General features: G+C 42.0%; 2 protein-coding genes across 3 annotated transcripts in view; one reads left to right on the top strand and one right to left on the bottom strand.

Annotated features, from left to right (window-relative positions):
• LOC146197987 (lon protease homolog, mitochondrial-like) overlaps window positions 1–11,686 on the bottom strand; it is a 51,930-nt gene extending 40,244 nt beyond the window's left edge. The window contains exons 1-7 of one of the 2 annotated variants that reach the window (XM_084593292.1): window positions 11,033–11,686; window positions 9,624–9,712; window positions 8,276–8,395; window positions 7,984–8,012; window positions 7,692–7,909; window positions 3,230–3,362; window positions 611–669 (exon numbers count right to left, since the gene is read on the bottom strand). In XM_084593292.1, the coding sequence (XP_084449418.1) occupies window positions 611–669; window positions 3,230–3,362; window positions 7,692–7,909; window positions 7,984–8,012; window positions 8,276–8,395; window positions 9,624–9,712; window positions 11,033–11,656 (1,272 nt within the window). In that variant the 5' untranslated portion in view covers window positions 11,657–11,686. The remainder of the gene's footprint in view (window positions 1–610; window positions 670–3,229; window positions 3,363–7,691; window positions 7,910–7,983; window positions 8,013–8,275; window positions 8,396–9,623; window positions 9,713–11,032) is intronic. The other variant, XM_084593293.1, reaches the window with a different exon arrangement.
• A 264-nt stretch (window positions 11,687–11,950) lies between these two features.
• vap (RAS p21 protein activator vap) overlaps window positions 11,951–22,611 on the top strand; it is a 41,147-nt gene continuing 30,486 nt past the window's right edge. Inside the window, exons 1-11 of the mRNA XM_084593291.1 lie at window positions 11,951–12,400; window positions 13,114–13,263; window positions 15,081–15,216; window positions 16,071–16,141; window positions 16,734–16,851; window positions 17,215–17,299; window positions 19,236–19,380; window positions 20,194–20,269; window positions 20,722–20,869; window positions 21,607–21,689; window positions 21,949–22,022. Of these exons, the coding sequence (XP_084449417.1) occupies window positions 12,198–12,400; window positions 13,114–13,263; window positions 15,081–15,216; window positions 16,071–16,141; window positions 16,734–16,851; window positions 17,215–17,299; window positions 19,236–19,380; window positions 20,194–20,269; window positions 20,722–20,869; window positions 21,607–21,689; window positions 21,949–22,022 (1,289 nt within the window). The 5' untranslated portion in view covers window positions 11,951–12,197. The remainder of the gene's footprint in view (window positions 12,401–13,113; window positions 13,264–15,080; window positions 15,217–16,070; window positions 16,142–16,733; window positions 16,852–17,214; window positions 17,300–19,235; window positions 19,381–20,193; window positions 20,270–20,721; window positions 20,870–21,606; window positions 21,690–21,948; window positions 22,023–22,611) is intronic.

The following is a 22,611-nucleotide window of genomic DNA, read 5'->3' as shown; positions in this document are numbered from 1 at the left end:
CCTTTTCGGGTAGTTAGGCCTTCATTCTCGCATGTCAAGAAGAAGAGTCTTGAGATGCCAATGTCGCTGACGACGAAGGCAAAAAAAATAAAGAAATGAAGTTATACATAACAAGTACACAAGCATGCAAAATAGAGGTGGAAGAGAAGAGGTATACCGAAAAGGTAGAGGGAAGAGGTAGAGGAGGAGAAAAGGCTTTTGCCATTAAGTTCTTCAGCAAAATTAAGTGCAATCCTTTAATTTTTAACGCACTATAAACAATTACCATTTGACACAAGCAAACAAAGCAAAAAAAAAAAAAAAAAAAGCACTACTGGTCTCTCCTGCCCCTGAAGCCAGGCATATGTGAAATGATGTTAGAAGTGCAAACGTTCATCCTTGGCAAACTGCTGCAAAGGTAGGTTTCTTGAATGCCAGCTCGTTAAGCGGGGTATGAGCGTGTGCCACTCTATAATACAAGCCTGACACATTTTTAACAGTGGTCCCAGTGCAGCCTCAACAATTTAAGAGTATCTACATGCATGATAGGCAGGATAAAAGGTTGCAGTATTTGCTATTTTATGCCACAAAAACATCATCATCACAAAGAATAAATACGGAAGGTGCTTACATCAGTCTCTTCAAGGATCTGCTGAAGCTCGTGAGACTCAGCACCAGTCAATGCTGCACCTAAAATGTTCAACAAAGATGGTAATAATATGAAACTAAATGCAAACTACATTCCCAAGACCTTTAAGTGGCTCTTATTGAACTAAATTTCCACTGAAAAAAAAAAGTAATAATAAAATAACCAGGACAGCCCTGTACAAGAACTAAGTGTACAAATACAAATGCCACGATTAAGTGTACAAACACAAATGCCAGGATAGGAAAACTTCCAATATGAAAAATAAATGATAGGAAATGATAAATGATAAGAAATGATAAGGGGAAACTTTGGTAGTGAGAACTTTTTAGCTGCCAAAATCTTTCACTGTAGAATAGATAAATGCTTTGAAGTATCAAAAACAAAAATCCTCTGGCACTGGCCACAAAAGTACAGCCCATTACTCCCAAGCCTCGTAACTTATTGCAGTTTATTTTTTCTTTGTCTTTTTATATGCATGCATTGTCGAGTGACTGCACTGATAAATGGGTGTACATTGTACAATACTTAGCTGACAGCAAAATCTGTAGCTGTATACTGTAAATGAGACTGCTGAGCAGTCTAAGACCTACTCTAAGAGGCATGAGTTCACCACTTACCATAAAATAAATATTGCAGCACTTCCCTCTTTCTAAACACACAAATTTAAGGAACAAAATCATGATGAACTCACACCTAGTATTTTTTTTCATAAAGCTCGAAACCATGTTCCAGACAGATGTTCGTTTATGAACACAGCTAGAGGCATGGCTGTCGATATAGTGCACTGCAATCTGCAGGTCCTAATTTTACACAATTAAGAATAAAGCAGGATGTTAACTACTCTGCTTCCACACAAAGTTCTAATTATTACAACAGTACAACAATACTAACCACAGTACACACTGCAGTTAAAAACAGAGCATACTCAAGAGGCTGTACCAAACAAAATCACAGAAAACCCTCTAGCTTCAGCTTACTCCGTGTTTCATGAACTGTATGCACCTCTGAACCAGCCCAGCCATGTGAGATGGGATATCGTTAATGCTAATGTGCATTTTTTTATGAATAAATAAATAAATAAATCTTGTAAATGCTAATGCGCTGCAGATTATATGAAAGTGTGCTGATAGAAAACTATCATGCTTACCTATCTTTATGTAATGTGCTTATGCAGTGGCCCTATTCGAAATAAGCAAACTAACCTTTTGTACACTACATCAACTACACTCCTGGATGACTTTCTGTGGCTTTGCAGTGAAGGGTACGCAGGAAAGGGAAATGTGTGGGCATTTATTCCCAAGCCATCGGGAATGCATTGTTCTCTGCTCAGTTTAAGGGCACGGAGGTGTGAAGGGGGAATTGCAGGGTTGCTAATGCTGAGGTGGCTCGTTCCCCATGGCAAGGAACCCAAGACCTATCTCCTTCTCCTTCATGTGCAGCCTTGTCTGCACAGCTATAGAAAGGTGTCCGGGAGTATAGACAAAAGCAATCGACTAAATTTTTGACTCCCAAGTTAATAGCGCAAAACCTACATGGGAACATGAGACGAGACCAGAAGACGAGACAATGAGCCCCGACATTCATGTCGTCTCCTTGTATCCTGTTTCCGTCTGTTTTGCGCTGTTAACTTCAGATCAATCACCAACACGCCTGAAGTACTAGACTTCAGGTTAAATTTAGATGAGAGTGCAAAACCCACCTGATCCCGATGCCACATCATCAGCGAACGACTATATGAGTTTCTTAATACAAGTACGGCCACACCTGTCTTGATTATGCACTGCATGTCATGTGTGAGAGCAATGTGAGACCCCGAAGCATACAGCATTAGTGGCCTGTATGTGCAATTACCAATCTGTCAGCAGGACAGCGCCTGGCAACATATTCCACATGACAACAGCAATGATTAACAGAGGAAAGTAAACACAAGGTACACATTTAATAATATAGGAGTGACTACTCAGCAGCATCCACCAAAGTATGGTTGTGAAGCTACAAAGGAAAGCTTTACAGCTTTCATTGAAACTTTCATCCTGGTCCAGGGTTCGAATCAGGGACCACCAATTTTGTGGGACAGCTGCTCCATCAACTAAGGCAAACTGGATGGCTAGCAGATGGTAAGGTGAGACAGAATGATCAATGACTTTGAAATGAGAATGGTGTAACGCCAGTGTTTTAGGGGACTTTCCCAAGGTGAAGTAGATTACCCCGCCTTCATTAGGCATCTATTCCGTCTGGGGGTTTCCCCACCCCCAGAGTTTAGAATAACACAATTCCCACTTCCAAATTATTGATCAACAAGTTGCTTTCACCCTGCCATCTGCTAGCTGTCCTGATTTAGAAGCTTTCCCCTGGACAGGTAGTGGTCCCAGGTTTGGAGCCTAAACCATAACAAATTCTATAACTATGAAGTCTTTGTAGCCATATGGTTGTGCATGGGTGGATGATAACAGGCAATTACTCATTAATCACAAATTTACTCCATCGTGATGGATTCCTTTTAAACACTGCTCTAGGATAAATTTTAATAGTTCCAACCTTGGGAATTTATGGCAGCTGGGCTACAACTACAAATGTCAGCAAGGACAAGCACAGACTCACCAAGGTCAGAAAGGTACACAGGATTGTCGACAACACGTTGCCCGGCCTGGATCATCTGCTGGATAGACTCTCGGTACAGAGGATTGAGGGCAATGATGTCACGGATGGTCTTCACTATCTCCTGTGTCACTGCCTATTGTAAAAGATTTCAAACATACAAATGCAGCAAGCAAGTTACATATCCCATCAACGTTTATGGGGGAGGGGAAAGGGAACAAAAGACAATGACAAGGTAATTTAGCCCTTTTTAGCATATAAAACACTAGTATCAAATCTCACAACCAAAGTTTACAGTTCGTTTCCCGGCGCCAGAATATAGCTAACTTTCCAAGAACTTTGTCGCACTGGAAGATGTTGACACTAAACCACATCAGGCTCTCCATTTATACTGCAGTCTGCCCAATAGCAAAAGTGTGGAGATTTTGAACGAGTAAACACAAATGCGACCTAATAAAATTAAGGGAAATGAAGTATTACTGAACGGAAGTGACACATAAGCATCTGTATGCGTGCAGCCCCTCATGTCTCACAGTATTTTCATTGCTACAAACAAGTATCAACTGCAGAAGGCTGTTAGTCATTCTGATCCTCAGGATGGCTAGACCTAGCCACAAATGATTGGCCACTGGCGTGAACATTGGTGCGGCATCACTTGCTAAATTCTACTTCACAATGTCAACTCACACATGCAGGTGCACGAGCCTACCAGGATGTGACAAAAAAGTCGTGTGGGGCAAACTGAATTACACAGGTGGGTACATTACCCTGCTAGATAGCAGTGGAAACATGGCTGCTGACTAAGAAAACAACCCTGTCATGCACGACTCACATCACTGACAGAAGGGAAAGCATATGTAACTGCTGTTCTCTTATTTCAGAGAGCTTTAGGATAAAACCTAAGTTTAGTGCCATAGCCTTTAGGTGCCAACAAGCAATTCACAGCATTGATGGCTTTGCTAGTGTCAGCTTGCCAAGGCATACATTGCATCTATTCTGTCATGACCTTACTTTAATAACAAACAGACCACGAGACACTTATGCAGAAGGTACCATAAGTACATATGATGAATGGTGAGGCACAGAAAAATTTTTGCAGGCTGAATGCTAGCTCAGATTGTGACGTCCTGTGCTAATAATGTGCCACTAGCAGCAATACTCTATCTCATCCCTTCCTTGCAGCAGTGTGGAAGTTATGAGCCCTGTTCAGCCAATCACGAGAGTGCGTTAACCGTGCTCCTCCGCACCATGTAATCTGATCGCGGCATAAGCAGACGTGGCCGTGAAAGAGCATACTAGATCCTGTCTATGTACCACACCTTGAATAAACATTTGAAAGTTTCAGAAAAGTCTCTTAGTAATGTTACGCTATTTGTCACATCAGTGCTTTTAGTCCGTCGTATGCAAACGAAGTCGTCGTGGTGACTTCAGTCCAGTGGTGCTATTTCAATTTCCGAACTCCAACCATTTCTTTAACAGAGCTGACTTTCTACTTTAGGTCTGAGAAAGGCAAAATCACTGCCCGAAATAGAAAACAAATGCAATTTAAGGGGACAGAGTAGGTCCTATTCCTCCCATGCATTTTAGCCTATGTTTGTGACCCCTTTTCTCATGATTTACTGGGATTTATCTTGGTATCATTGTAATCAGCAACCTGAGGTAGTGGCACTGAACCAGGACTATTGTTTTCTGAGTGTTAAATGTATTGCTTGCTTTTTTTTTTACTAGGACAACCAAATTTTAATGCCAAAATTTGCAGTAAATTGCCTTTAAATCAAAATACTCTCCATCTGTTGAAACTTGCGTTTTTCTCCTTTTTTTTTGCACCCTCGAAATGTGTACTCTCCCTTTGTGTAAAAGTGTTCGCCTGACACTAAACAGGCGCCTTTCAGTAATTTATGGCCGGTGACAGCTCCTCCCCGGGCCACCCTCTGAGGGATGCCATGGGAGAGGGGCCAACGCCGGGACAAGCGGACCGCGGACCCTCTCCGACCGGAGGGAAAAGGAATGCGGGCAGAACGAACGGGGAGCCCCATCGATGAGCATGCCTTTTTCAGAGCTCTTGCTCCCCTCTTAAAGAAGCTGTATTTGGTTCATTAATTGTTTATTGTAAATAAACGAAGTTACTTAAAACTACAATAGCCTAAACGAAGTGAATCAGTTACAACACCATCAATGTTGATAATCTTAGTTCAGTAGATTCTCTGTAGTGTTTACTCAATAGCTCTAAATTTGTATCCTTCTGGCTCCAGTAGTGTCTGAAAAAAAGGGTCAAATGCAGCAAAATTTCATGTTTTGAAATAAATGGCTTTGAAGTTGAAGAAATAGCTTTATTACAATATAGCGGTCTAGAAGTATTCTGAATGATAGTACCGTCTGTTGCAGAAGTTTGCAGCCCAACGCGCCGGGCCGGCGGGCGCAGCGCCACCTCTCGGGAGCGATACTGCTCCTCCGCCCGGCGCGTTGGGCTGCAAACTTCTGCAACAGACGGTACATTCTGGCTAATAGCCACCAGCTTATGAGTCACCTCCATTATGAATACTTTTCTCTGCAAGCTGCCTTGCTCTACGGACCTCCTTAGTGACCTGTCATGTAGCCCTCTGCATGAAGTATAGTCGACGACAGTCAGCTTCGCATAACCAGTGGACTGTGAACCGCCTTGCAGAAATTCCGAATGACCTCAAACATCAGCTCGAGCCACGCTGTTCGATATTACCCATTTAAATGTCTCGAACCGCTGCACTGAGAATCACTTTACTTACACATTGCTGGGTGAACGCGCGAGCAACTCCGTGTCATTTAGTGTCTTCACTAAGTGCAAATCCTCATCGCATGCTTTACACAAACAGCTTTTGGCGATGACACACAAGAGAAGGTTAATGCCAATCAGGCCACTGTCACGGTCACAAAAATTTGCTTTTATGGCCTCTATGCGTCCCGCTGAGTGTAAACTCTTCGATGCAGACGCGCATGGCGACTGCGGCGTCCGCCGCTGGATTGTGTTGCGGATATTTTATGTCATTGCTGGTAGACTTATGATGGTTCCCGTGGAAGCGTTGCCTTCTAATGCACTTCTTTGTCATAGTCATTGGATAAGTGCTAAATATCCAGCTTCAAGATAAACAAATATTGATTGCCTGCGAAAACACACCGAAACACGAGCAAAATACTGCGAGTCGAGTCGCAAATAATCCGGCTGCATCTGAATGTTTGGCTAAAGAAAATTTTATAGTTAGCGTTTCACTGTTGTCTGATGAGTAACAACCATTCTGCTGAATGTGAACAAAATACGCGCAGATTTTTCTTTCTTTTTTTTTTTTCAGATTAGGAGGGGCACAGATCTCAAGCAGATGTCAAAGGGTGACGTGGCTGACTGCCGCATAGGTTACAAAAAATGTCTATTTCTGAGTAAATATTTCGCGTGTGCGTAAATAAAAGACTGGACTATGTAAAGGATAGAATAGGGGTTTCAAATTACACAAAAGTAAGAAATCATTTTTTTTTTTTTTTTTGAAATTTTGCCTACCCTGCTCCCTTAAAGCTGATGGCTGTGAGATGAGATGAGGATGCCAATTTATGATTAATGAAGAAACTCAACAAAAAAACCCAGTAACGGCAACAAGTCAACTGTGGAAAGCAAGACGGCCTGCTTCAAAGCATGCCACCATGTTAAAAACGTGATTTCAGCATATGCAAGAGTCGTGAACACTAAGCTCAGGAAATAGCATATGTAAATCAAGTTTATGCTAAGGTTCGTTTTGTAATAGCATTTCGCGAATGCGTACTATAAGGCGAATCCCATATGCTCTTAACCCACATTATACTTGTACTACACTCAGCAGTGTAGGACAATTACCTCTGCACTCATCGCAGATTTGGTAGTGCTGAAAGGAACACCTGAGATAATAGAATGTACACTGAAGCTCATGCTTGTGACTTAAGAATAAAACACAAGAAAAAGACTAGAATGCAAAGCTCCAAATTATCAGTTAGATGACAAGTTCAATGCTGATGCATTCACACAAAATAGGAAAAATTTTGTCACAAAGCACAGGTGTGAAATGTATAAAACGTGCAAAAAAAGTTATGCGATCACAAAACCCTTCACACCTATCGTCATCATCATCATCCGGACTATACCTACTGCAGGGTGAAGGCCTCTCCCACATTCCTCCAATCAATCCAGTTCTGTTGGCCAATTACTACTCCAGGGTGGACAAATCCTGTTCTGGTGAGGGAGAGCGTTTCCGGAGGTGTGCACTGACATCAGGTCACATCCCAGACCTGTTTATGCAATTCCATCAATACATAGACTTTTCCTTTAATACGGTGATTCGAACCAGGGTCCTCTCGCATGCGAGGCAGATGCTCTACCAACACGTCATTGTTGCCGCCCATATAATCTAATGCAAAACAATTTAATAAAACGCTTTAAACATACAGGGAGAAATGGTGCCCAGCTTACTTTCATTTCCTCAGTGATGACAAACTTTTCATGGGGCACATTTTCAACTTCTGCCATCAAAACTGGCCCCATGGGAACTGACACAGCAGGTGAAGGCGCTTCCTTATTGGGAGAAGAATCTTCAACCACCTCTTCTGAAGAAGCTGCATTTGTGGTGCGACCATTTGAGCTAGGCCGCCTACGTCTTCGATTTGACCTTTTAACTTCTTCCTCTTCTGCTAAAAAAAAAAAGTAAGAAAAAAGTAAGGAACTACCTTTTGTTCCCTGTTAAAAAAAAAAAAGAATCACTCACCTTCAACAAGCTGACGAATAATCTTGACCCTGAAGAAAAAAAGAAAAAACTCAAAATACTGATGTCAGCATCTCAATACTACTGCAAGATGATGCTAATAAAGTAAACTGCATTTCTGTTTGTAAAGTTGTTTCCGAGACACTATGAATAGGCAATGCAATAAATTAATTTATGAATATGAGTTTAAATGAACATTTTATTCCTTGCCACAGCAATTTGTGGTTGCATGCATGCATGCGTGCATGTGTGTGTGTGTGTGTACAGCTGTTGATATATTTAAGTAGTCTCCTACCTTCTGTGGGCCATGACAATCATGCGCAGCTTCTCTCCAAGATCTTGAAGCTCATGTATTTGGACGAAAGTTCCAACACTGTACAGGTCATCCAGCTTGTCCACCACTTCCGCTTCATTACTGAATTATGAGGTAAAAATAAACTATATACACCATCTGCTTCTAAACTATGCATAGTGCCCTTTATAATGATAAAGCCGAATACTTGAAAGTCCCCTCAAAAAACCCTTTGAAGCATATTAATAGCTGCTTTGCTTTTGACTGCACATAGATTGTTGGCTCTATGTTTTGGTCCTTTCATGCAGCTTGCGATTTCAACTCAAGATGAAACTTTTCTGCACCAGGTGAAAACACATTCAGGCCTCAAGAGAGCCAAAGCCTCAGATTTCCAATGTTTTCCATCAACAAGTAATTTTTGGAGACATATACAAAATTTCACATAATGTGCCACAATGCATGAAAACTGTAACATAAAAATTCCAAGATTTGTCAGATAAGCATTCGAGACATTGCGGAATCATTTTATGTTTCAAAGATGCACATGAAGACTGAAATTCAGCGAAAAAAAGAAAAATATATCATTTACCAGCCAAAAAATCTCTCATCAAAATGGCAGAGGGCATGCAAGCAAGCTCAGTGTGCTGCAAATTATTGTTTAATGAGCTTGTAAGCTCGTGTAAAGAACCACCCTAATGAGAACCACCCTAATGGCAAAATGAAGGCTGCCAAATTCACCTGAAATAATAAAACTGCTCTTAGGGGCAGTACATTTTCATAAAAAGCTGTCAGTTCATGCTGTGCACAAATGTGTACCATGTGTACAAAGTGCCTTAATGGGTGAAACGAACATCTTAGTAACTATCATTGACAAAACTTTTGGATATGAAGCAGAACAATTTGAAATATAATTTTCTGATACAGGAATGTCACTTTCTCATGGTAAATGGTGTGTGCAAGCCCTGGCATCATGGGCATGATAACTAAAATAATATCTAGACAACCTTCAGTGAAAATAAGGAGCATTAAATTAACAGAAATGCGCAGGTTTCATTGCAACGGGGGTGATAAATGCCCATCAGTGCAACTTCGGTGGCACAGCCGCATGGATTTCGAAGCATTAATGATAAACTTTGGTATTGGACTTTTCCACTGAATGCAATTTTATCTAAAGAGTCATAAACATGATATATATATATCATATGTATAGATATATACAAACAATCATACATATATATACAAAAAAACAATAGTGTGTGTGTATATATATATATATATATATATATATATATATATATAACCCTTATTCCGAACACAGTTCTACAGCTACAGAAATTTACAGGAAACTCACCTTTCATCACGTTTTAGGAAGACACCAGCATAGGGCTGGTTGAGGCGAACCTTACGTCTTATCAAGTCCACGAGTGCCGGATTTGAAACCTGTAAAATTGCAAGTGATGAAAGAGTTTGTGGTTACATGCAAAACACCACGAACATTGCATCAAGCAATAACTGCAAAGAGAGTAGTATGTAAGGCAAAAAGTCCAAAATAGACTCACAAAAATTTTTCACCCTTAAACTGCTGCATTAATACGCTTCAGATTACACCCAGGGTATGAAGGACACCATTGTGAAGGGTTGCACATCGATTTCAACCACATTTACTGCATTTTGCCTTCATCACACAGTTGATGGGCCCCTACGGCAAAGGAATGAGGTCTTCGCAACGCAAAATAAACTTAGCTGAGAGTATGGTGCATAAATGAAACCGTGCCTTCTAAAAATGACTAAGCACACAACTGCATGAAGCGCTTATGTCTCCTAAAGGACTATAGACAGCAAACTTTGGTGGCAATTTTCTTCTTGTTAATGATGCGTCATTCGATCTGCATGTAGATTTTTCCTACGACCACTAAATAATTTATAATTGAATTTTCTTTTCTCACTGGTTTCAATTTCAGCAGCCAAGAGATGGCTGCGATATTACAATCATGTCTTGATACGCGGCATGAAAAAACAGCGATATAATTGCTAATTCTTCACTTGTAGTGATTTCTGTTCTCGAGTCAGTCTCGCCTTATCATTGTAATGAATTCAAATGACCCAGCAATGATTATATCACTGTATTTTCCTCCCTCGCATGACCTAGACTTGACAGTGGTATCACAGCCATCGCTAGGCTGTTGAAACCAAGATAGGTGAGAAAAGGCATTCGAATATAAATTATTCAGCAGTTGTAGGCGAATATGGCATGGCGATCCGTGCACAGTAATGTTTTAGGCATCATTACAAAGGATAAAACACGAACCCAAAAATTATGTCTACACTCCTTTAACAATTTTAGCCTCAACTTGCTGCAGTGAGCTGTTCAAAGGTAGTACTGTGTATTACACTACACACTGTCGTGTAATACGTAGTTTTACACTTCACAATGTGGCATTATCCACAATGTATGTAGGTGGTATCATAGTTAACTGTGATCGAACTCTCCAAATCAGATGTGAACATTGTTGATTATTAATAGCATGCACGTTACAGAGTAGAGATTCCGAATTCCACGCGGAACTGGCCTTTTTCCAGAGCCTCAACCGCGAGCTCAAATGTAGTTTTTATGAAATAGCTGCGATGGGTACCATTTAACAAGCACTATGCACAACCTGAGTACCTTATATGACATGACAGGTATAGTAGAACCGACTCGGTGTTGAATGTTAGCCCATCAACAAAACGTCACGTTGGTTCGCATATTACGGAACTTACCTCCACCATTTTTATAAACCTTGGAAAGACAGGATTTCGACTAACAGCGATCACAGGAACTTGGGGCCAAATGTCAGGCACAGTAAGCGCAGCGACTGCACCAACACCTTGGTTTGGGTAATGAATTACGCTTCCTTCGCTCTTTGGTGCTTCATCGTCGGGGAGCTCGTCAGGTTTTTGTTGGTCACAGTACGCCCTCACACAGTTCGTAGCGGTTCCTGCAAAATTCTGCAGCTTGTTAGCAGACAGCGCGGGCCATGACGTCCCATTAGCCGCATTCTTGTCATAGAAGCGCCAGCCGCCAAGGCGGGAAACTGCAGATGTACAGCTGTAGTACCTCCAATTACTACCGAACACCCCTCGTCTCTGAAGTAATCTTCTAGGGGTCGAATAACCAGCCACGGTCAACAGGTAGCAGGAGTTTCTCCTATGTGCTTCAGACGACGCCTTGGTCACTGACTGCGAATATCTGCAGCACTGTGACAACCTCATGCTCGGGACTGTTTTAATTGTTGATGCTGCTGCCCTTGCTCCACTGGTAAAACCATGCTCTCGCTGAATAAGCGCTGAACTTAAAACGTTTCGTCCAGTTGCCCGCATGGGCTCCTTTATGAGCGCCGCCATGACAGTCCAAATTTTGGTAGTAGTGAAACCAAAATGGAAAGAATAAGATTTCGTTTTCACCGCTAGGGTTCTAACTAAAGGTCTAAGTGGCGCTTGCTATGTTGATACGTTAATACGTCGAAAAACAAAATCAGCATTAAACACAACTTTTACTTGGAAATCAATCATTTCCATTTTTTAACTTTACAAAATTTTGCTCCATACTTTTTTGCAAAAAAAGGCTGGATTTGGACACCGCAACAAATACACCAGAAGTTAAACCTACTCTCGCGATATCTCATATTGGGCGGTACAAAGCGTTACTCATGCAGTCTGTCAATGAGGGATTTTGGTTGCGCCTGCTGAAGTGACGATGTCTGCGATGTTCGCAGTTGTCCTGCGCTCTTAATTTGTATTAGCAGCCTAACTTTGATGTGGCCGTGCACTTAAGAAACTGAAAAGCTGAAAGTTGCCGAAGGCTTGCGTACAAGGCTGCGCGCCGTACGCAGCCTGAAGGCCCGTCTCGACGCCGATGCTGTAAACAAGATGTGATCGGTAACCTATGCAAACAGCCGCGTCGTGCCAAAAGATGGCAGAGCACGACTTTGACCCGCGGCATCATCGAAAGCACTTCCACGGTAATGCAGTCAGTCAGGATGACGACCGAGAAGGCTGCTTTCACGATGAATACGACCCTTTCGCCGGTGACGGTGATTTGATTGAAAACGACTCGAACATCTCGCTGACGGCACCTCCGCAATCGCAGTGAGTTAATTGTCATTGCCAAAGTATTTGTGCTAGTCGTTCAGTATTGTCTTTCTACGTCGCAGCATCGTTTATGCGCAGCTGTTGCAGGCATCCTCGAGCATGTGTTCACTCCATGTGGAATAATATAACCTTCTTAGCTGAACGCCCTTTCGAAGAATAACGTCCGGCTAACTGAAAGCGCGTGTGCCCAACACTGCTGTGTGTTCGCGCTTTCAGATTACCTGGCTCTTCCGGCGTTTCTCTCTCTCTCTCTCTCTCTCTCTCTCTCTCTCTCGTTATTTCTATTTCTTCTTTTAATGGGTTGTCCTACTGTAGCTAATCCTTGTTGGAGTTTGAAGTGGGAAATTTTGGTGGAAAGAATGTGACGAAACAGTTGAGGGTTATTAACGTGCATTTCGAAATCACGTCGCAGAACTATGTTACAGTGAAAGCCAGTGCATATGGTAATCATAATATGAGAAATAACACAAGCTTCATTGATAGTTCGCCTTGGGCTTTTTTCAGTTGACTATTTAGACCTTTCCTTGAGTCAGCTTAAATAGACACAAGGATAAAGCGAGGTACAATGTCGTATCACTGGTGTTTGTGTCCATCTCTTGAGTGAATATTTACTAGCTCAGTGGATGGACCTATGCCAGCAAACCTGATCCAGGGATATACTAACTAAAACTGCACAGCTGTTCATTACGCCACCTAATGCTTTGATTCAGGTGGTACCATGGCCGCCTGGACCGGTACACTGCAGAGCAGCGCCTCCAAGCTGCTGGTGGGCTGGGTCGCTACCTGGTTCGAGAGAGTGACCGCAAGCCAGGCTCCTATGTGCTGTCTTATCTCGGCCACACTGGCATCAATCACTTTAGGTTTGCATAACCTTTCACTGGTATATCTTTGCGTCTGTGTACCTTTGCCTGTGCCAGATGTTGCCTTCTCCTTGGATGTCTGACATAGAGATGGTTTTGGTGGGGAGCGTCATTTATTAAAGTTCAGGAGAGGTTGCAAAGGCTAGTCATTAGTGCTAGCAACAGGGTCAGGGTGGAACCATTGTCGTCCCCCCATGCTATTTTTCATTGGCGTGAAGACTTCAAAAATGCATTCATTGTGGAAAGAGAACCGGCCTGCGCCAAACTGCCTTTTCAAGCGTTGCTCATACATCACACTTGCCTAGCTATAGTGTGCAAAGGACTTCTATTGTACAACCTCCAGTACTACTACTCAAATAGCGGCTAAAAATTGTGGGAAATATTAGCTTTTTTTTTTACCATTGTCACATTGAGGTGAAGTATAGGGCTCCTGGCAGGCACCTTCTAAGGCTGTTTAGTGTAGATGCCTGGGAAATGCCTAGGTAAATAATTTGTCCCAGATTTCTGTACGAACTATCATAAATACTGGGGCTGCCCTTAGTTTCTCTATTCTGTTCTGCTCCATTCCATGTTCTTTTTTTTTTTTTTTTTTCATCAAAACTAGAGGTTACCACTATTGCATAATTCAAGAGAAGCTACCTCCTTAAAAACAAAAAGGTTAAGCCAGAGGTTGCTGAGGTAGCAACATGCCAAACCGTGCCAGAGCTCACAGCAGACATTATTATTATGAAAGTGTAGCTGAATGAAGACATTAAAGCGATAACATTAAAATGCCTTGTTCTCCAAAAACTCCGGCATTGTCAGCGCTGTGAGTGAAAAATCACAAGCATGTCTCTTGTTAGTGGTAGTATGTGTGACATAACAGAGGCGCAATTTAAGGGATTAATGGTTGTTTGAGAGAGTAGCAGAGTGCATGTATGTAGCAGAGATCTGTAAGGGAAGCTGCAGATGGGAGCCAATATTGCAGTCATGTCATTCCATTAAAGGTGGAGCCTAAGTATCTACCATTGTTTTTGTATTACTTGCTCTTGCTGGTTTATAACAAATGCAAAAAGATGTTCATGGTTTTTATTTCACATGTGTTTTATCTTGTTGGCTCTCTCATTCAGACATTGTTTGTTGATGCATTGAATTTCTGACGTTTTGTTATGTTCTGATTTATTGCACTCTGATTGTTGTATTTTAATTGTACAGTGCAGTGATGTTGGTAGTTTTAAATTTATTTTTAAATGAAGACTGATGCTTTCATCTGAAATAAGGTGCTAGAAATGAGATAAGGCAACTAATTTCTTGTTTTTTGCTGACTGGGCTGCTTGCGCCTTTCTGCTGTCCAGTGGTTGTCTACAGTCGCCGTCATATGCATGAAGAAATGTTCTGGCTCATTTATACAGGTTAATTAATTGTGTTCGTCTGCTGCCCAGGTATATTTGGGCATAAGGAATGCTGGGCTACTTTTTAATGTCACCCAGATTCAAGTAAAAGGGTTTTGGCTCACTAGCAGACTGTTTAGTTTACAGAAAGAGGATTGCATGAGCTGGGTTTGAATGTTGACCCAGTCTGACTGTCCTTAAGATGGTGCAGGTCGAGGTCTTATTGGGTTTGTGCTTGGCTTGGCACACACCTATGCACCTTCACGTGTGCGCCCATGGACTTTATTGCTGCATGTGTTTTACAGTATTGTATTTCGTGCTGTGCTGAAGATAGGCTGCTGAAATCCGCAGATGTTTTGCAAACATTGCAAGTATCTAGAAATACAAGTGTGGAAGCAAGAAACGAAACAACAGCATCTTACGATATCTTGCTCTGCATCGGTGCAGGGTCACTGCAGTCTGTGGCGACTACTACATTGGTGGCCGTCAGTTTGACTCACTGTCCGACCTGATTGGTTACTACACTGGTTGGTCAGACCTGCTGAAGAAGGAGCGCCTAATCCAGCCAGTTCCTCCTCCTGAGGCAAGCAGCAAATTCAGCATGCGACCATTTGTCCCTTTTCTTATCATGTTATAAAAAAAAAATATTGTTTTCATGGCTTAAACTGAGGTTTGCTGTATTTGCAGCAAAACACTGTTGCCTTCTTTGCTTTGTGATTTCTTTCATCTGTCTGTTTTGATCTTTTATGTCTTTTGACCGCTTCTGATCGTTATCTTGGATAGTAGTTGCATACTTCTTCTACAAAGCAGGTAGCTGTGAGGGGCTCAGAGAATTGATGACACAGCATAGGAAGAGAACAAGGCACACGAGTCACTTTTCATCAACTGATCCAAACTACTGCCATAAAGGTGGACGCTCGGCGGGGTCAGCGTCATATATTTGTGAATCGCCTGGTGACGTCATAGTCACTCATCTCTTGTTATCATCATCACTGTCACTATCGCTAACTAGCATTAACTATCATTATCGGTCACTACCTACCACTAACTAGTGGCGGCGGTCTCCATGGCAACCGCGCTGGCATGACGTAGACATGGAGAACTGAGATAAGTTTCTGACATGCCCGGCGTGGCTAAGTCAGGATTATTGACAGCTATAGTGGGACAGGATGCCGGATGTGAGTATGAGGCATTAAAGGCTTTCGCCTTAATATCAGAATCAGCCTGTCAGGACCTTTGCATTCTGAGTCGTACGCATTACTCTTAGGCCATGCAGGCACATTCATGCGGCTTGGTTAAAGCAGGGCTTTATATGTTAGGTAGTAGCTTACGCTGTCACGTCGTACCCTTAAAGGCGGAGATTAATGTAACCTCCATGATTTTATTTTATTTTCCCTTTTTTCTGCTTGTAATGCGGTTTCTTTGCTTTTCTAACAGCCTGTCAATGACAAGAAACGGGCCATTGCTGTGCTACCCTATGTCAAGATGGCCGACACTGATGAACTCAGGTAAGCATAAGGTAAAGAGTGTATTTAGTGACCACTTGGTCCTATGCAGGAGCTAATCCTTAATGCACCGTTTTTTTTTTTTATGAGCCTTACTTTAAAGTATTTTACACTAACCATTTTCAAACTTTTGAGCATTTGACTTCTAGGCTTTAAATGAGTGCCTGGGACCTGGCAGCACATTGATCACTAAACTGCGAGACTGAAGGAAAGGGATGTAGGCTGAAGGAGCAATAGAGCCCTTCACACTGGCTTAAGACCACTGTGTTGCATGATAAGGTCTAGAATACTATCATGACTGGCTAACGGAAGTAATTTTTCTTTGACTGCCTAGCTCAAACTTATGGAGAAATAGGCAATGTCGATTTTAAGCTGACTTAAGAGTTTCATATATCATGTTCTTTAAAAAAATATAAGGCTTAGATTTGAATAATAATGGTAGTTATCAGTATTTCATGCTTGTTGTGTACCGGGGTTGACTGCTTTGTATATTTAACAAGCCTGCTCAGCTTAAGTGCAGTGCACCTGTTAGCTCTGTTCCAGTTTTTTTTTTTTTTTTTTTCTGATTATTCTTTCCTCTTTTTATTTTGTGCAGCTTCCAGAAAGGGGACATCTTTGTGGTGCACAATGACATGGGGGATGGATGGCTTTGGTGCACCTTGCACCGCACTCAAGAGAGTGGCCTGGTCTTCAAGGAGCTCTTAGAGGAGCTGGTAAGCTAAACCAGCTTCTGTCCTACTGTTAACATGTTAGCTTGTTACTTGTCTGCCAAAGAATTACCTTCATGTTAAATTTTGTACTATGATTGGACTTTATCAGTGCCATTTTATGTATTTCTTAGCCAAAGGCAGGAGTGAAAAAAAATAATTTGTTAGATAGCTTAATTAGTTGCAGTGATAACTTGAAATCAGTTCTGGTGAAATGAAAACAATAGATATGGATAGCCCTGACAGCGCTTAGTCGACAAACAGTCACAGATGACTGGCAGACTTTATTTATGGGTTCACATAATTAGCTCTAGAAAGCTTCCTTATCTTGCTCACTCCCCTATATTCTTGTGCATTTGTGCCTTGCAGGATGACAATGTAGACCCGAATGAGATCTACCCCTGGTTTCATGGTGACATCTCAAAGGAGGCTGCTGTAGAGGAGCTTGCGAAAAGTAAGCTTATGCTGTATGTGTGCAGTGTGGTTTGATTTCTTGATGCTGGGCAAGAAGGGAACATGCTGAAACTGTGGGAGTGAGTGCATCGGTTGGTACTGTGCTCCTTGCGTTCAGGGACCCTTTCTGCAGTGAGAGAGCATGTTTCCATTGTATAAGCTTTCTGCGCTGTCAAGAGTGCCAGAGGCATCTCACAACATTGCTCTATTTCACTTGGAGCACTAGGAGCTTGGTGCATAGCTTGGAAACTGTACTAGTGACTAGTAAAGAGCTGCTCAACATTTGAAGAGCACAGTATGCTGTTCCCCCCCTACTTTCCCCATTAGAGAAGGTGGGGAAGGTTGCTTAAGCAAGGGGGATTGAGAGTGTCTCAGTAGTGCAGACTTTTGAATTAATTTTCAGCTATGCCTACGACTTTTCACCAGCATTACAATAAATAGCATGTGGGTGTTTCTGCATTCCACCTATCGGAATATGTATAGCTGCTGTGGCAGGAGTAAAAGGTCAGGTTCCTCTCTTTAGCGAGGGACGAGTAGCTGACATGAAGGTGATAGATGACGATACATGGAGAACAGAGGAACAAAATTTTGTATACAAAAAAAAAGCAACAAGGTATTCACGTATGCTTACCAGAGACTGGCTTAAAACTATGCACAACTTGCACAGTCTGGAGTGCTATTGGCACTCGAGGCTCTGGGGACTACACCAACAATTTAATGTTGGCGCACACAGTTTATTTGGGAAATTAGCTGCTGGTAGCAACACCTTTAATTTGTTTATTAGTCTCTAAAAGCTCCATCTTAGGTAAATTGTCTCTTCGTTGTCAGAACACCATAGCCTGTCGATACAAGCCAACTTCATAAATAACTTCCCTTTAAGCAACTTCATTTTATTGGAACTGAAATGCAAAGCAGCTCGCATACTGGAGTTCCTGTGCACATTAAAAAAGCCCGGTGGTCGAAATTATTTTGTAGACCTGCAATACCGTGGCACTTTCTTTCTCCCTCCTTTCAAGTCAACATCCAACCGTACACCATTTCTTCAACATGTTGCTTTGGCATGTAGAAGTTCTTTAGTTATTAATAATTGCTGTTCTAAGCAGGAAAGCTGCACACAAGCTGTACTTTCAGCTCAAGCTAAGCCAACCTTATTAACACGATTGCGTTAAAGGCCCTATTCTCCAGAAAGTCCGGTGTGGGCATTGTCGGCAAAAAATCACAGGTATGGCTCTGGCAAGGGACATGGCCGTGCACTGACTGGTCATTCGGTTGTGTGAAGTCATGAGACCACATGGCATAGCCGGCTGCCTGCCAACTTCGGCTTCACCATGCAAATGGGAGGGTGACATCAGAATCCAGCCTTCCAGGACCCTTGAATCCAAACTCACACACTGCCCCTAGGCCACACAGGCACATTTATATGGCTTGGTTAAGCAGGGCTTTATATCTCTGTCAGGTGGTCTTCCATCTAATATAGTATGTTACAACTGTATACTAATCAGTATGTGAGGTCTTCCATCTAATATGGTATGTTGCTACTCTACACTAATCATTTGTGCGATAACAGAGTTGAAATAAAAGATTTCTGATTAGGTGAGTAGCAAAGTGAATGGATGCGAATGAGGATCCACATGGGGAGCTGGCAAACGGGAGTCATTAACATGGTCACGCTATGCGCTTAAGCATGCCTTTTTTTTTTTATTATTATATATAAGTGCCTTGAGCTTGTGTGAGGATGCTAGCTTCATATGACACAGTTTTCCTGTTTTTTATTCCTTGGTTCCTTTGCCCTCTTGTTAACAGCTTCACTAGGTGTGTGAGTTTGCTTTGTCTAGATTTGTTATTTTGGTAGCTACATGCTACAACTTATCAGTGGTCTTTTACTGTGTTTCAAATTCTTTTTTTTTTTTCTTCTTCTTCTTCCATTGTTGGTACAGTGGGTCCTGGGAGTTTCTTGGTGCGGCCAAGCGACAACTCGCCTGGGAACTTCTCCCTCTTCTTTCATATTAACAACACCATCCAGAGGTTTCGTATAGAGCGCAAGGGAAACCGCTACGTTATGGGCGGCCGCTCATTTGACAGGTAGTGTTGCTTTACTCTGCATTCTTTTTTTTTTCTGAAATAAATGAAATAATACAATAGCATATTTACCGAATGTAGTAAACCACCAGCGTTGTACTGAACTGTGCATCTTTAATTTAGGTTGGCTGAAAAGGCAGCATGGAAGCTGTCCTGTTTTGTTCACATTGCTTGAGCTAATAGCATTTTATTATATTGGTTGACAGTTTATGTATACCGTGTTCATGGTGCCAATACTTTTTGTGGGGGGAGTTTTATCTCATTTGTGCACAGCTTTTGCCAAAAGTACAGAGTAAGGGGTTTTCTAACCTGTATACTGGGGCTGTTGTGGCACCCAAGGGATTCCAAAGCTATGGAGGGGTGAGTACTGGACAGATTTGAAATGCTGGTGATGCTAAACAAGCCACACAGAATGTTCATAAGTAGACTGTGCAGCCTGTACATTTTTCACAAAGGCTGTACCTCGTAGCGTCACTCAACTTCTGTTTATAAAGTTGCTCTAGTCACGTGATGCAAAAGTGCACCCCTTTGTGTAAACTTCTGATAAAGGCATCATTTCTTGCTTGTGTGTGTTAACTACTGAGCAAAACAAATGTGGGCAATACCTATGTGTCTTTTCTTGTCAGATAAAGTTGCTATCTCTATATCATGTTCTACATAAGGTTCAACAGGCTATATGATGAGTTATTGTTTTCAGCAGTTGGCCTTGTTGTGATCTCCTGCATTATGCATGCAAAGAGCACTGACCTGTTGTGGCTTCTCTTGTTGGTATTGCAACATTCTCACGCTGTCTCTTTTTATTTCCTGTGGTTTCAGTCTTGAGGCTGTTGTGAGTCGCTACAAGGTGGAACAGATAGTGGAAGGTCATGTGCTAGGAGATCCTGTGTTAAAGGTGTGTAACTGTGTTGTATTAATTTGTATATGTTGTCTTGTTGGCTTGGAAGTTTTAGTCGAAATCTGCTCATGTAACTGGCGTCATCAACAAACTAAAGCATAGCTTACCTAATAATGCAAACTGGTTCCATGCAGGGGAAGGTCTTAGTTAGCTACATATTCATTCTTGATGTTGGAGTCAAGCTCTCTTCTTTTTTGCTGTACTGTGATTGTTCTTGACTACTTAAGCGTACCTATTTATTTCTTAATTTTTGCATGTTAGACTATTTTCTTTCTTTGCATTTCAGTAGAAGGTGGTTTATCATTATATTCATTTTGCAGAGAACAAGGTTTTTACTTCGTGTCTTTTGCAGTTCTGTGACACTTATTGGCAGGCATTTACGTGAGCCCACTTGTGCAGCTTGAGGCATGCGGACTGTGCTGACAACACCGTGTGGCATTATGTTTCAGGCACCTTACGAAACCTGCCATTCGAGTCGTGCTGAAGAGCTCCAGCATCGATCACGTGACATTTATGCCACCTTGCGGGAAAGTCGGGAAACTGGCATGGCAAAGCGCAACAAGGGCGTTCGCATGCAGGGCTACCTGTACAAGAAAAGTATGCTTTGTGAATACATAATTTTCAACACACTCTCTGCCTTCTGTGTACGGTTTGGAGGTGAACTGACATGCCCCCTGTTCTAGGCAGCCACTGCAGCACCAGTGGCTGTGTTCAGCTGGACAGAATACAGCTGGGTTGTCTGGGTTTTCGTTGCTAGTCCTCATGGTTATCTGCAGGGCTATATTTTGCTGCTGTCTATTCCAATTCTTGAATAATTGGATGCATGTATGTGAATGCATCAGCAGTTTGACTCATTCCTAAAGGAGGGACAAGAAACTGCTTAGACCCCTCATTTTGTTTGCTTGCTGAATAGCAAAAACTCACTAGTAGCTGCCATTCCAACTTTAGTCAGAAAATATGCATAGCACCTTTAATTATGTTCTAGCATTGAGTGGAATGTCAGGTGCAACCTTGTGGTTGTCCGGGCAAAATGAAGCTGTTTGCGCAGTGATGTAAGCATGCGCCGCAACCGCTACACTGTGACCGCACCCTCACTATAAAGGCGAAATATGTCTGTCACCTGCTGCGTGCTGCCTTTACCTGGCATATTGTGGTTGTACAGCAGAGTGCTGTAGGAAGGCATACCATGTTTTCGTAAAAGGTTGTGCTGTGTTTTCTTGGGGCACTGATCTCTTGGTGTATGTTACAAACCACAACAGCACATTGTAGAGCAATTCAGTTGTAGTGCTTGCTGTCGTGGCTGTTCTTAGATGCTCGGGCCTGTCTCTCCCCAGGTCTGGGAAACAAGAAATGGAAGAACCTGTACTTTGTCCTCAATTCCAAAGAACTGCACCTATACTTCTTTGACAACCCTAGGGTAAGTAACATTTTGACAAGACACTACTCAGCGAGTGGAAACTGACAGTAGATTACACAACATTTGCATTTGCCTGAATGTACAATGTAGGCTAGATGTTCATGGCATCTATGTTTCTGCAAGCATGCTGCTGCTGCAAAAGAAAAATGTTTCATGGCATCAGGGTTTTGCACCTCTTCGTCTTTTATGGTGCACTTTGCTTTTAAACATTAGACATTATTTAATCTTTCTGATTTTGTGCATTTTCTTGTTAATGTAGCGAACAAAGCCCAAAGGTCTGATCGATCTCAGTTATTCCTACTTGTACATGGTCCATGACAGCCTTTTAGAAAGGTAAGTGTTCTTTCTGATCCTGCTATTGTATCATGTAGATATGTCTGACTTTATCAATATTGGCTGTTGTTGCCGAGCGTTGCCATTAGCTTGATGTATCTCTAACATATCAGGTGTACTATGTCTAGCCAGGCCAGAGCTACCACTGCGTTACCCTTTTTTTGTTTTGCGTGGGTTTTGCGGACCCCAAAAATTACTTCGTGGACTCCCGTTTGTGAAACACTGGTATTGAGTGCTTTAATTGCTTTTGTAAGACTGTGCCATATCATATGACACCTTGTGAGGTCTGCCATGCCTGCAAGGGTTATGTGAGCTTATGTGATTTAGTTACCTACCAAGTTTATGCTTTGTTAAGGGTATAGCTGAATAAAAGATTCATATTGAGTCATAGAGGAGGAAGTATGCAATTGACCACAAGGTTCTAGGGTTTACAAGTTAGAAAAGAAAGACAAAAAACCTAACTGTAGCCTATTAGCTAATATCAGCTTGTTTCCAGGTGTTCTTATTTGTGTTTTTAAGAGTCCCATTTGTCACATTTTATAGAGTTCAGATTTAATCTGGCACTATTGCCACTGTCTGTGTGTTCAAT

Source organism: Amblyomma maculatum, chromosome 2 (genome assembly GCF_055883805.1).
Source record: "Amblyomma maculatum isolate TAMU_Amacu chromosome 2, ASM5588380v1, whole genome shotgun sequence".
NCBI classification, from domain to species: Eukaryota; Metazoa; Arthropoda; class Arachnida; order Ixodida; family Ixodidae; genus Amblyomma; species Amblyomma maculatum.
Note: the sequence above shows the minus strand (reverse complement) of the source record. Positions and strands in the feature narration are given on the sequence as shown.